Source organism: Geotrypetes seraphini, chromosome 19 (genome assembly GCF_902459505.1).
Source record: "Geotrypetes seraphini chromosome 19, aGeoSer1.1, whole genome shotgun sequence".
Taxonomy (NCBI): Eukaryota; Metazoa; Chordata; class Amphibia; order Gymnophiona; family Dermophiidae; genus Geotrypetes; species Geotrypetes seraphini.
The window spans coordinates 17,962,852-17,975,402 of NC_047102.1; the positions used below are offsets into that span (position 1 = coordinate 17,962,852).

The window sequence follows — 12,551 nt, forward strand, 5'->3', positions numbered from 1 at the left end:
CATGCATCTACCACCTTTCTGTAAAAAAATATTTCCTTAGATTATTCCGGAGCCTATCACCTCTTAACTTCATCCTATGCCCTCTCATTGCAGTTTCCTTTCAAATGAAAGAGACTCAACTCATGCGCATTTACATCACGTAGGTATTTAAACGTCTCTATCATATCTCCCCTCTCCCGCCTTTCCTCCAAAGTATACAGATTGAGATCTTTAAGTCTGTCCCCATACGCCTTATGATGAAGGCCATACACCATTTTAGTAGCCTTCCTCTGGACCGACTCCATCCTTAGCCCATATTGATTATTGCAACATAATATATGTGGGATGTCAGGAATCAATTTGAAAAATGTTGCAGATGGTGCAGAATACTGCTGTTAGGTTAATCTTAGAGTGTCTAAGTGTGGGAGGGAGTGTTACACCATTATATCAGAAGTCGAGTCACTGTTTATTTTTAAACTGTGCTCTCTGGCTTTTCTTATTCTTCAAGGGCAAGTTCTAAACTGTACGATCCGTCTCATTCATCTATTGACTAGAAATTGTGATAGCCTAGCTAGTCATTATTTCACCTTCAATTTTTCTTCATTAAAAGATGTAGGCGAAATAGTTGAACATCCTGCCCATTGATATAAGCTGAATATTTCGCAAACAGTTACTCGTTTATTTTGTAAATTTGTTGCTTAATAAGTTCTACAACTCAAAATGAATGTTGTAATATCCCACGGGTGGCCTGGTCTCTCATATTATTGTAAAACATGCTGAACTTGGAAGGCTGGCGTGGGTTATAAGCATTAAATGTAATGTACTAATCAGTACAAGAAGCAGTGATGCAGTTTTTCCCACATTGCACTGATGGATGCCTTAACCTTGCTCTGAAGTGTCTATTTGAGTTTCAAGTTTATTTATATTTGATATACCATTGAGGGCATTACCTTCATAGTGGTTTAAAGCAAGGGTGAAAGGGTAGTTCATTCTCCATGCCTGTACCTTCATTACGGTTGCTACCAACAACACCAAAATATGTCCTCTCAAAATCGAACTGAGAGCCTCAACTCTAAAATTACACATGCACCTTTCACTCCTGGATGTTGCTGGATTTTCAGACTAAAATATGAACATATTTAATCTAGGAAAAGTAGGGTAACACTTTTACTCAAATTAATCTAGCAAGTACTTTTTTCTGAGTTAAAATATACACACACTTTTGAAAATACAACAATATACACGCGGTTTCAAACCTTGTCCCACCCTACCTCCCAACAGGTAACAAAAGGTATATATTTAATCACCCTTTCAGGGCTTAGTTATTGAGGTGTGTTACAGCTCTCATGCTTTAATGCATGTTCAAGGGATTTAATGCACATTGCATTACAGTAGCACATATAAAGGTCTATGGGTTACATAGGAATGTGTGCAAAACAGCTCATTACTACAGTATGTACTATAAACTGAATGCAAGCTGCGTTAATTCTAGAAAACTATCACTAGCAAAAAGTTGAGGGTGATGTTCCATACTCACTCAGATGCTTCTTAAGGGGGCCAACAATTAGAATCATGCTGCCCCCTATCCCTGCTTCCCCCCTCCCCCAGTGATATATCTCTATCTCAAAGTTTACCATGAATGACATCCCCTTATCCCAAAGTGCACTCCCATCATTCAAACTACCCCTCCCCTCAACCTCCTTTAGGCTCTCCTGGGCATACCTGCTAAATCTGATATCTAGTGGGTTTGAAGCAGAAGTAATCCTCAGTCATTCCTGTTTCTTCCAGTTCAGCATACAAAATAGCAATGGTGTGCCCCAGTGGTAGCCTTACAGTACTACTGCTAGGGGTCAAGCTGCCATATAAGTGGCCTTTGACCTTATACAGCAGCTCAACCCCTAGTGGTAGTATCGTAAGACTGTTTCTAGGGTTTGCTGGTGCCATTTTGAACCCAGTGCCAGAAGGGGAAGGACCAACTGAGAATCACTCCTGCCCCCAACCCACTAGATACCAGTAAATTGGCAAGTTTGGGAAAGTTCTGTGGATGATGAGGGAATGTCATTGGGATGGGGCGGGGGAAAGACATAGGAAGCAGATGGCTAGCTCCTGATTCCACATGCTAACCCCTTTAAGAAGTATCAGGCAGCAGCTTTGCAGTCCCATGCTCCAGAAACAACCAAATATCACTGCTTGAATGTTTGATCACAAGCAACATTATACAATGTGTGTGACCAGTGGTATAGTCACAGTGGGGCCCTCAACCTAGCCTCCCTGAGTTTGGGCTCAGACCCCCTTCAAATATTACAGCACCTGATTCCCAGCAAAAGAAGATTCATAGCCTGAGCTTCCACCTAGGCTGCCTGCGCACCAGGAAGCCTACGGGCGTACTAGCCACCAATGCTGGCACTTCCACACATGCTTAGTTCATGTGCTTGAACTGAGCATGTGCGGAAGTGCTGGCATTGGAAGGTTGGAACATTCTGCAGGCTTTCTCTCTGCTTCCGCAGCATGAGCAGGGGCTCAGGCAGAGAATTTCCAGCTGATGGGGCTTGAACATCCCCACCAACAAAGGTAGGATTAGGCATCAGCGTTGGCAGTGGGTGGACAGGGGGAGGAACTGAGAGGAATGTTTGGCCACTCCTGGGCTCCCGTCAAAAATGAGTTATGGCTTCTGAGAGTGACTAACCTCTGGTACTGATTATTGTATGTTAGTTCCTCTCATGGTAATGTAAGGTGCAGTAAAAGGAAGTAGTACATGCAGGTTCAGATGAAATTTCAAAATGAAAGCATGTGTATACTTCCATATTAGAGTTTTATTTCTAGAAAAATATGGCTTTGTGGCTGTTGTAAAACATTGTGTTTTCTTCACTGGGACAGAGGAAATTACAAAGAAGTGTCCTTGAGGATAGAAAGGAAGGTGCTGACATTTAAAACCAAAAATTGCTACCATAATTGCTATCATTAATCTTGGGAGCACTAGATGTTATATTTGTCTCTTCATAAACCATGAATTTCCAGAGCATTTGAGATATTCGTTCTTTTACATAGAAATGAACTAAATTTTGGATAAATAATGACATGTTATAAGTACTCATGTTTTGTATTAGATGCAGAATGCCTACAGTTATCAACTTCAGCCATCAGCTGAATATATTTTACTTTTATTATTTGCATTCTTCACATGATGTTTTTTTCCTTATTCCAGTTTAATATTCAATAAATTATGTTCCCCATACAGGAGAACCCAAATCCCCACATGGCGTTCCAGAAAGTCCCACGTCCCACTGAAGGGTCCCACTTGCGAGTTCACATTCTTCCGTTTCCCAAGATTAATGATTGCAGAGTTCAGGAGCTAATGCAAGAAGGCCTGTCCAAAACTCAAAATACCACACCTGCTGCCCGAGTAGAGAAAAAATGTGTTGTTCCTGCTGGACCTCCCGTTGGTATGTTCAGTCCTGGGATCGTGTTAATTTATTGGACAATGTTTTTGTGGAGTAATATACTCCAGTTGGTTAACATGTTCATTTAAGTAGTGTTTTTCTTTATGTGCTTATCAGTATTTGGAAATAACTAATCCTTTGAAGTCGATATACTGGGAGCACATCCCACTAGCTTAATCTATTTTCCTGGACTACAGCCCCTACAATATAAAGATCAAGATAATTGTTGTCAATGTGTCAACACAATGACATTTGGCATGCAAAATCTAAATTAAGAAGGGTTCCATATGGTCTCTTTATCTCATGTACTACATTTTTTGGTTGATTGCATAAAGATATCACAGCTTGTCAAGATTTAGAAACATAGAAAGTGACGGCAGAAAAGGGCCAAGGCCCATCGAGTCTGCCCACTCCAATGACCCACCCCCCTAGTTAATTGCTCTCTGATGACCTTTTCCCTCGAAGAGATCTGACATGAGCATCCCAAATGATCTTAAAAATTTGCACACTGCTGGCCTCAACCACCTGTACTGGGAGCCTATTCCAGCTGTCCACCACTCTTTCAGTGAAGAAGTACTTCCTGGTGTCGCCATGAAACTTCCCGCCCTTTATTTTCAGCGGGTGTCCTCTTGAGTATAATCTAGCAGCAGCAAGCCATAGAGCAATGTCGGTGCCTTGATAGTCAGCCCAGAGTGCTGCAAGTAATAGAGTCAGTGGCCTTTATCATAAAGCATATGAGGACAGATATGTAGTAAATGCAGGGAAGGCAGGCTTCTTTCAATTTAAAGGAAGCTCTGGCATGAAGGGCCAGAAGATTGCATTACAAAAGTCACCTAAACAGAACACTTGCTTTCCAAGCAGGTCACCAAAATGACTGGCTGAGTAGAATTATCTCGCACTCCTCATCCTGCCTAAACTTCAGGAAATTATTAAAAACTAGCCTATTCAACTGAACTATAACCTAACCCTCTCTCCCTCCCCTGCTCCCCAAGTTCTCTTTCCCTACCCTTCGCCCTGCCCACCTTACTTTTGTCCCTCATATTTTACCCGTTCCCCGCACACACATATTTATTGTATCTGTATTCGCTGACTGTAACTATTCGCTGATTGCCCGCCCTTCTCTGTTGTAAACCGTATTCGCTGATTCTTTGTTGTATCTGTATTCACTGATTGTAACTATTCGCTGATTGTCCAGCCCTTCTTTATTGTGAACCGCCTCGAACTACTACGGCTTTGGCGGTATATAAGAGATAAAATAATAATACATTTAATACGTGTTTGCTGTTCAAACAAGTTATTGGATCAGTGTGGCTCACAATTATAAAGAGTCTGCAAACCCTAGAATTACAATACCCCAGTTTAAAACATTACAATAAGATTAAAAACCAGTGTTAGTTAAATTTAAGAAATAGCCAGGATTTTAAAAAAATTTTCAGGTGACGATGGAAGGGTTAGACTCAGAATTAATGTGAATATTTCTGTACAGAAGGGTGGTGGATGCATGGAACAGCCTCCCAGTTCAGGTGGTGGAAACAAGAACATTATCAGAATGCAAGAATGCACAAAACAGCAGATTTTTGTGGGAGAGGAAGAACTGAGCAGTTGGTGTGGATAGGCAGACTGAATAGGTATCTGTTAACAACATAAGAAAAGTCTGAGCATGAGTTTCATCAAGCCTTCTTCCTGTCAACAGTTGTCATCCTGGATCCCAAGTACCTGGCAAATCCCAAAAAGCAGATAATTTCTCATAGTTCTTTTACAAGGCATTAGTGATGGCTCTCCCATGTCTACTTGGCTAATATGTTTTTATGGAATTTTTTTCATAGGCCATACTGGGTTAGATTGATGGTTCATCTAGCCCAGTATCCTGCTTACAGCAAATGCCAATCCAGGTCACAAGTACCTGGCAGAATAGCAAGTTTCCATGCCACCGACCTCAGGGATAAGTAGTGACTTTCCCAATGCCTCCCTTGATAGCAGATTATGAACTTTTCTGCCAAGGACCTTGTCTTAACCTTTTTGAAACCCATCTGGCAACAAATTCTAGAGCTTAACTTGTCTAAACCTCTTTTGAACTCCATGACATCATGTACCTTTACCCCGTCTTCTGGCATCAGATTCCATAGCTTAATTTTGCCCTGCATGAAAAATATTTTCTATGATTTGTTTTCAGTTTCTTCCTCATTAGTTCCTTAGACTGTCCTGTCATTTTGTGGTGATTGAAAGGTTAATCACTCCACCCACCTCACGATTTTATATTATACCCTCTGTTGTCTCTTTACAAGCTGAAGATTCCTAACCTTTTTAACCTTTCTTTATAAGTAAAGTGTTCCTTATCATTATTTTTATTATTTTCTCTGAACCTTTTCTAGTTCTACTATATCTTTTTTTTTCCTGCTGTTTTGTTCCATGATTCTGTTAGGAACAGCTTTAATAGGAGGTGAAAAAGAGTAGTGGTAAATGACTTTCACTCCAAGGTAAGAAGCATTGCTAGTGGCATAACCAAGACTGATTTTTTATTTATTTTTTTTGCTGGGATTGATGGTTGAATGGGAAGGGCACTAGACAGCATGGATGTTCACATCACCTCTAGGTCTTCTCTCATTGGCCTACGCTACTTCCATTCACTGTGTGGGCCTGACTTCAAGGTGGGTTGCACATGGCTATACCCCCTGGTATTACCAGTGGTGCTCTGTAGAGATTAGTCCTCATTCTGGTTCTTTTCAAAACTCATGTATCATGTAGCAGCAACGCAAGGAAATAAACTTCATTTGCTGTTGAGCCAGAATTGTATGCAAAGAATAATGTTGCAAACAACACCTTATTGACTGACTAGTGCTAATATAAATGAGGGAAAAAATCCAAATAGATGTCTGAGCAAAGGATAATATATAGAACAATGGACGTTTTTGTACCTCCCTCAGGCATTAGAGGACAAAACACTCCTTATATATTCAACATAATGGATAAATCAAGCAGCATAGTAATTGTTGTTAAGATATGACCAACATTGTTTGTCAATTGTACAGAGCAAATACATTATTTAGAATGGATAAAGAAAGGACCACAAAGTAATGTCAGGAATAGAACTAGACCCCCCAGTCCAATTTACAGAACTAGCAAAACTGAACATGTACAAGGTAGAGGTGAAATACTGGATACATCTAGGGCAGGGGTGGAGAACAAGGTTTTCAGGATTTCCCCAATGAATATGCATGAGATTTTTGCATCACTGCCTCCATTGTATGCAAATAGAGCTCATGCATGTTCATTGGGGAAATTCTGAAAACCTGACTGGTTTGCGGCCCTTGTTCCACACCCCTGATTCTAGGACAGGGGTGTCTAACCTGTGGCCCCGTGAAGTATTTTGTGCGGCCCCAGTCAAGGGCGATGCAGTGTTTTCCTCTGCTACCCCCTGGTGTTTACTGTCTTGCTGGCTCTCTCCTCTGTCTTGCTGCAGTGTTTGCGCGGCCCCAGAAACATTTTTTTTGGCCAGTGCAGCCCAGGGAAGCCAAAAGATTGGACACCCCTGTTCTAGGGTATTAAGGAGAAGTCTAGAAAGCTTCTGACAGTCTCAACATTCTCTGGGGACTGGAGTGATTCCAGCTGTAAAGTTTTACCGTCTCATCACTTGTCAGCCTTTCCTTGCGCTTTAATGAGTTGTAATGACATACATACACAGCTTAAAGCCTAGCTCACTGTTTGTTTAAAACCAGCATAACTGCACTTTTTTATTCATTGACCTGATGAAGGGGACAGAGTTCTCATGTTCATCACATCATGGTAGTCAATAAGAAGGCTTCCTTATCTTCGTAGTTCTTAATTTTTATTTCTACATATTTGAGTGGATTAACACAGCAACCCCAGTTCTTCACACACATTAGAAATCAGAAGCAAATTGTGCAATGTGTCACTGCTACAGTCTGTGAAAACATTTACCGTCATTTGCCAATCTAATATATTAAAGCTAGAAATCCTTTAGTTCCGGGAATGTGTTTCAAGTACTAATTCAATAAATATGAACCACTGCTCTACATGCTTCAGGCTAGGAAAAGAAGGCCAAGGTTCTTCTGAAAAAAAAATTTAAATTTATATTTTAGTTGATTGGGTTTAAAATTAAAACCGTATTGTTCGTAAGTTTACAAATTTGATCATAGCATGCCGAGACCTTATTTCTTTGGGTAGTTTCAGCTTTGAAAAGAGTATAAGTAAAGGAGAAGGCATTGAAATATTTTGCTCTTTGGTTTAGCCATTCAAATATCCAAACTAAACAAAACATGCAATGTGGATTCAAATGTGCATTACGTCTGCACTTGAAGCTTTTCTCATCATTTCTAAGGCAAGCTGCCTGCATATTTGACAGCAATTCAGGAGGGGGCAAAGAATAACCAACTCTGTTAAAACCCAAGTAAAATGGGCTCAAGGTGCAAGTGATCAAAACCCTCGCAGCAGTAGCAATACGAGACCAAAAATTCTTGTATGGACTGCTTAAAACTCAGGCAACACAAATTTATGTAAAGTGCTCCTTCATCACAAAAAAGACCTTCCTAAAACTTTTCTTGGCAAAATCTAGTGCACTGTTCAACAGAGTGATTTCCACTTCTGACGGTGGCTAGCATTTCGACAACTGCTTATAATGTTAGAGTTAGAACTTTCCAATTTCAAAAGTTGCTAAACAATCAACATAGAAAACAACAGGGCAAAATCCAAGATAGTAGTCAACGAAAAGCAGCACAGCCCAAAAGATGTGTAGAAACCAAGTTCAATTTTATTGTGCAGACATCATATAAAACCCGACACAGGCCGTGTTTCACCCACATTAAAGGCTTCATCAGGGATTAATAAATCCACAAAGTAAATGGTAACAACACTCAAAAATGCAGATATTAGATAAAACTCATCATATAAAACCCAACACAGGCCGTGTTTCGCCCACATTAAGGGCTGCATCAGGGATTAATAAAACCACAAAGTAAAAGGTAACACCACCCAAAAATGTGTCTCTGAAGACCATAAGTTATCTAATGCTCTTTTCACAGAGACGCACTTTTGGGTGGTGTTACCTTTTACTTTGTGGTTTTATTAATCCCTGATGTAGCCCTTAATGTGGGCGAAACATGGCCTGTGTCGGGTTTTATCTAATGTCTGCACAATAAAATTGAACTTGGTTTCTACACATCTTTTTGGCCGTGCTGCTTTTCGTTGACAAACGATCAACATATGAAGTACATACATAATCAAATACACGCCAGCTCAAAATCAAACATGGCACCTGCTATTATGTTTAAGAACATTTACTTCCCTATTCTTGATTGATCAGCCATTTCATGCAAATAACTTTCTCTCTTCTTTCTCAGTTTCAATAATGGACAAGGCGAGTTCGGTTTTCAACAGTGCACGAAGGTTGGAAGTTGTCAAGAACTGCATCTCATTCATATTTGATAGTAAAATTTTGGAAACAGAGAAGGTAATAAGGAATGGTAATTCTCCTAAATAAGCATTTGATGTGTGTGAATCAAATAACTCAGGTTCTAGGTTCAGTAATTGATTCACTCCCCACCCCACCCCCCAAAAATTAGATGTCTACATTTTCAGGTTCATTGCTTATTCCCATGTATAAAAGTGCACAAGCAATAGGACTACAATAAGGCTGAAATGTAGTTTTGTATGACTGCACTTTGTATCCAAAAGTCTCTTTTGTTGGTTTGCAGGACTGCAGATGTAGCCTGACACTTAACATGATACAGTTCATTTGACTTCCTAGAAAACTCATTAGTATAGATAGGTTTTTCCTTATTTGTAAGGAATGTATTCCGTCTTGCTTTTTTCTTATTTTATATCGTATGCCAGCTTACTTTAGTTTGCAGTCACCATAGTGACAGTCCTTGGCCTGGACCCATACAGTCATTGGCTTTAAACCTGGCCAGTAGGTATCACCATTGTGCAAGAATCATGACTCACTGACCCATACAGGAGCAATGGGGTTTGCCTCTGTGGCATATCCAGGCAGGCCAGAATTCAAAACAAGGTCCCTTTTTCATAGCATTATGCAGCACTGTTGCTGAGCTGAGGTTAGTCCCCACTTGCATTTCTGTATGGTAAATATGAACAATAGAAAAACAGAACTCAACATGCAACTATTTCCTTATCTATGAGTCGGGTGCTCTAATAAAAATTCAGAGTTTTGCTTCACTGATTTTGTTTTTCATTAATTTTATTCTGTTTTGTAAATACAAAGCTTATGAGGTCAATATGTAAAAGCACTTAAACTCTTGAACAGAGAAACCAATATTTAATGTGACAAGCAGTGTATATTGGTCAAAAGACCAAGACCACCCTTGTCCTTGGGAGATGCTACAATTGCATAGGACAACCTAGGTTTTTTACCATTCCATAGAAACTTATTAATGGCACGGATCATTCGCCTATGGATATTCGGGGAAATCGTTAAAGGCAGCATTTGAAATAAATATGACCAAACTGGTAATATCATATAATGAAATTCTGCCCATTAAAGAGAGCGGATAGGATTGCCAAATAGACAATTTGTGTTCCATGTCCTGCAAACGTGCATCAATGTTTAGGGAATACAACCTGGAAAAATCAGCCGGAATCCATACTCTCAGATATTTGATAGCATCTGTCATCCAGGTGAAAGGTAACTCTGCAGTCCATTTCCTAGAGAGAGCAGAATCCAGAGGGAGGACGACTGATTTTGATCAGTTGAGTTGAAACCCAGAGTAAAAAGAAAATTGATCCAAAACCCCCAAAAAAGCTGGTATAGAAGAGTGGACTTGTGTTAAGAACATAAGAATTGCCGCTGCTGGGTCAGACCAGTGGTCCATCGTGCCCAGCAGTCCGCTCATACGGCAGCTCCCAGGTCAAAGACCAGTGCTCTAAATGAGTCCAGCCTCACTGCGTACGTTCCAGTTTAGCAGGAACTTGTCCAACTTTTTTTTGAATCCCTGGAGGGTGTTCTCTGGAAGGTTTTAAAACCAAAAGGATGTCATCTACGAAGACTAGAGCCTTCATCATCTGCCCTCCTACTGTTACACCCACCACAGCCGGATCTGCTAGAAGTGTACAGAGAAGAGGTTCCAAATTTAATAAAAAGAGAAGAGGAGACTAGGACAACCCTGGTGCATGCCATGACAGATTGAAAAAGAGGCGGTAACTTTACCATTAACTAATACTACTACCATCAGACAAGCATATAAGGCTTGGAGTGTCTGCCAAAATCAGCCAAAGAGTCCCATATAGCATAGTAAACCAAAGAGATGATGTCAGTTTACTTTGTTGAAAGCTTTTTCCACATCTAAGCTGACAAGTGCTACTGGAACATTATGCGACTTGCAATACGCCATTGACATAAGCACCTTACGCACATTCAATACAGATTGATGGCCCTTAAAAAGCCCACTTGTTCCGGACCTAGCAAATCAAGAAGAATAGTAGACAATCGGTCGGCCATGATACGAGAGAGAATTTTCAGATCTACATTTAAAAGAGAGATGGGCCTATAATTTTCTGGAAGGGATAGATCTTTACCAGGTTTAGGGATCAAAGTAAGAAAAGCATAATTAGAACCAACAGATAAAGTGCCTTTCAACATCGCAGCTTCAAAATGTGAAAGTAAAGGGTCACAGACTTGAGGAAAAAGTGATTTGTAAAATTTGGTAGAAATTCGTCGAGGCCGGGTGCAGTGGAATTACCCAATGATTACAGTGCGCTGCAGTTCCTTGGCAGCTAAATGAGCACTGAGCTCATCTAAATGGGCTGGAGAGAAGAGTGGCAACCCAGAGTCATCCAGATAGTCATTGAGAGAGGGACCAGATGGAAGTGGAGGCTCTTCATACATACTTTGAAAGAAGGCCTGAAAGACCGCTGTGATCTCAGGTGTTCGATGTTTCAACAAACTGTCAGAACCTTAACTCCACCAGACCCTCCCAAAAACTGAAACTATCATTCCCCTCTACAAAAGGTATATCCCGCCCAGGAAAACTAAGAACATCCCTCCCCTTTAGAATCACAGAACTCTGGAACAACCTCACATCCCCGCTCAGAAATTGAAGCTCTCTCCAATCCTTCCGCAAACACCTGAAAACTTGGCTCTTTTCAAAAATCTAACACCTCCTGCTCTCTAGTACCCTTGTCCCTCTCTATCTTCTTAGTTCCTTTCCTATAACCCTTCATTGTAGTTCCTTTCTATTCTAACTCTGTAAACCGTGCCGAGCTCTACATTCGCAGAGATGTCGCAGTATACAAACCTAAGGTTTAGTTTAGTTTTAGTTTAGATATAGGTAAGGATTTGACTATACAGACTAGGAGGCAGCCTGGCCTTTGTCCATATTTATAAAACTGGAATTTCTTGTGGAAGAGAAATTTCTTTGCACGTTCATGTAGTTGCGCATTCAGTGCTGATTGAGCTGCATAGTAAGCCTCTCGGATGGAACCAGAGGGGCGGCGAATAAACTGAGATTTGACCTTACGCAATTGTTCTTCCAGTTTAATAATACCGTGAGTCAGTCAACGGGCTTGGGATGCCAAGTATTGAATAACATCTCCTCTCAGGACCACCTTAAAAGTTTCCCAAAATAAAGTAGGGTTATCCTGATGTTGTGCATTGAAGGTACAGAATTCTTCACGTTTAGAGATCGGATCAGATTGAAAATGTTGATCCTGAGAGAGATAAGCTGGAATCTCCATCTAGGTGTCCCAGAAGACGTAGGAGGCAATTCAAATCCCAGCCAACAAATAGCATGATCGGAAAGAGCTGTAGGGCCAATTTCTGCTGCAATTACTTGAAAAAACAAAGAGGTGGAAAGTAGAATATAGTCTATTCTAGACAAGGAACTGTGCGCACAAGAAATGTGTGTATAATCTTTTACAGTTGGATTCAACAAGCACCGAAGCAGTTGCCAGCACATACGTTCCTGCCGAGCTACCTCACAGCAATGTGAAAGAGCCCACTCACGAGGTTTATTCATGCTAGTATTTTCTAAAGACCCACAGATACTTACGGGCTTTTACAAAATAGGCATCTTCCTGCCCTATTAACTTAGGTGTCCTGTATATTACTTACTGTTTAGACCAATAAATGGCATGTGTAACTGGTGCTGCCACTGGAACAAT

General features: G+C 40.6%; 1 protein-coding gene across 2 annotated transcripts in view; it reads left to right on the plus strand.

Annotated features, from left to right (window-relative positions):
* Positions 1–12,551, plus strand: part of SBF2 (SET binding factor 2) — a 571,734-nt gene that overhangs the window by 300,877 nt on the left and 258,306 nt on the right. For both annotated transcript variants that reach the window (XM_033928005.1, XM_033928006.1), the window contains exons 14-15: positions 3,218–3,422; positions 8,777–8,886. In XM_033928005.1, coding sequence (XP_033783896.1) covers positions 3,218–3,422; positions 8,777–8,886 — 315 coding nt within the window. The remainder of the gene's footprint in view (positions 1–3,217; positions 3,423–8,776; positions 8,887–12,551) is intronic.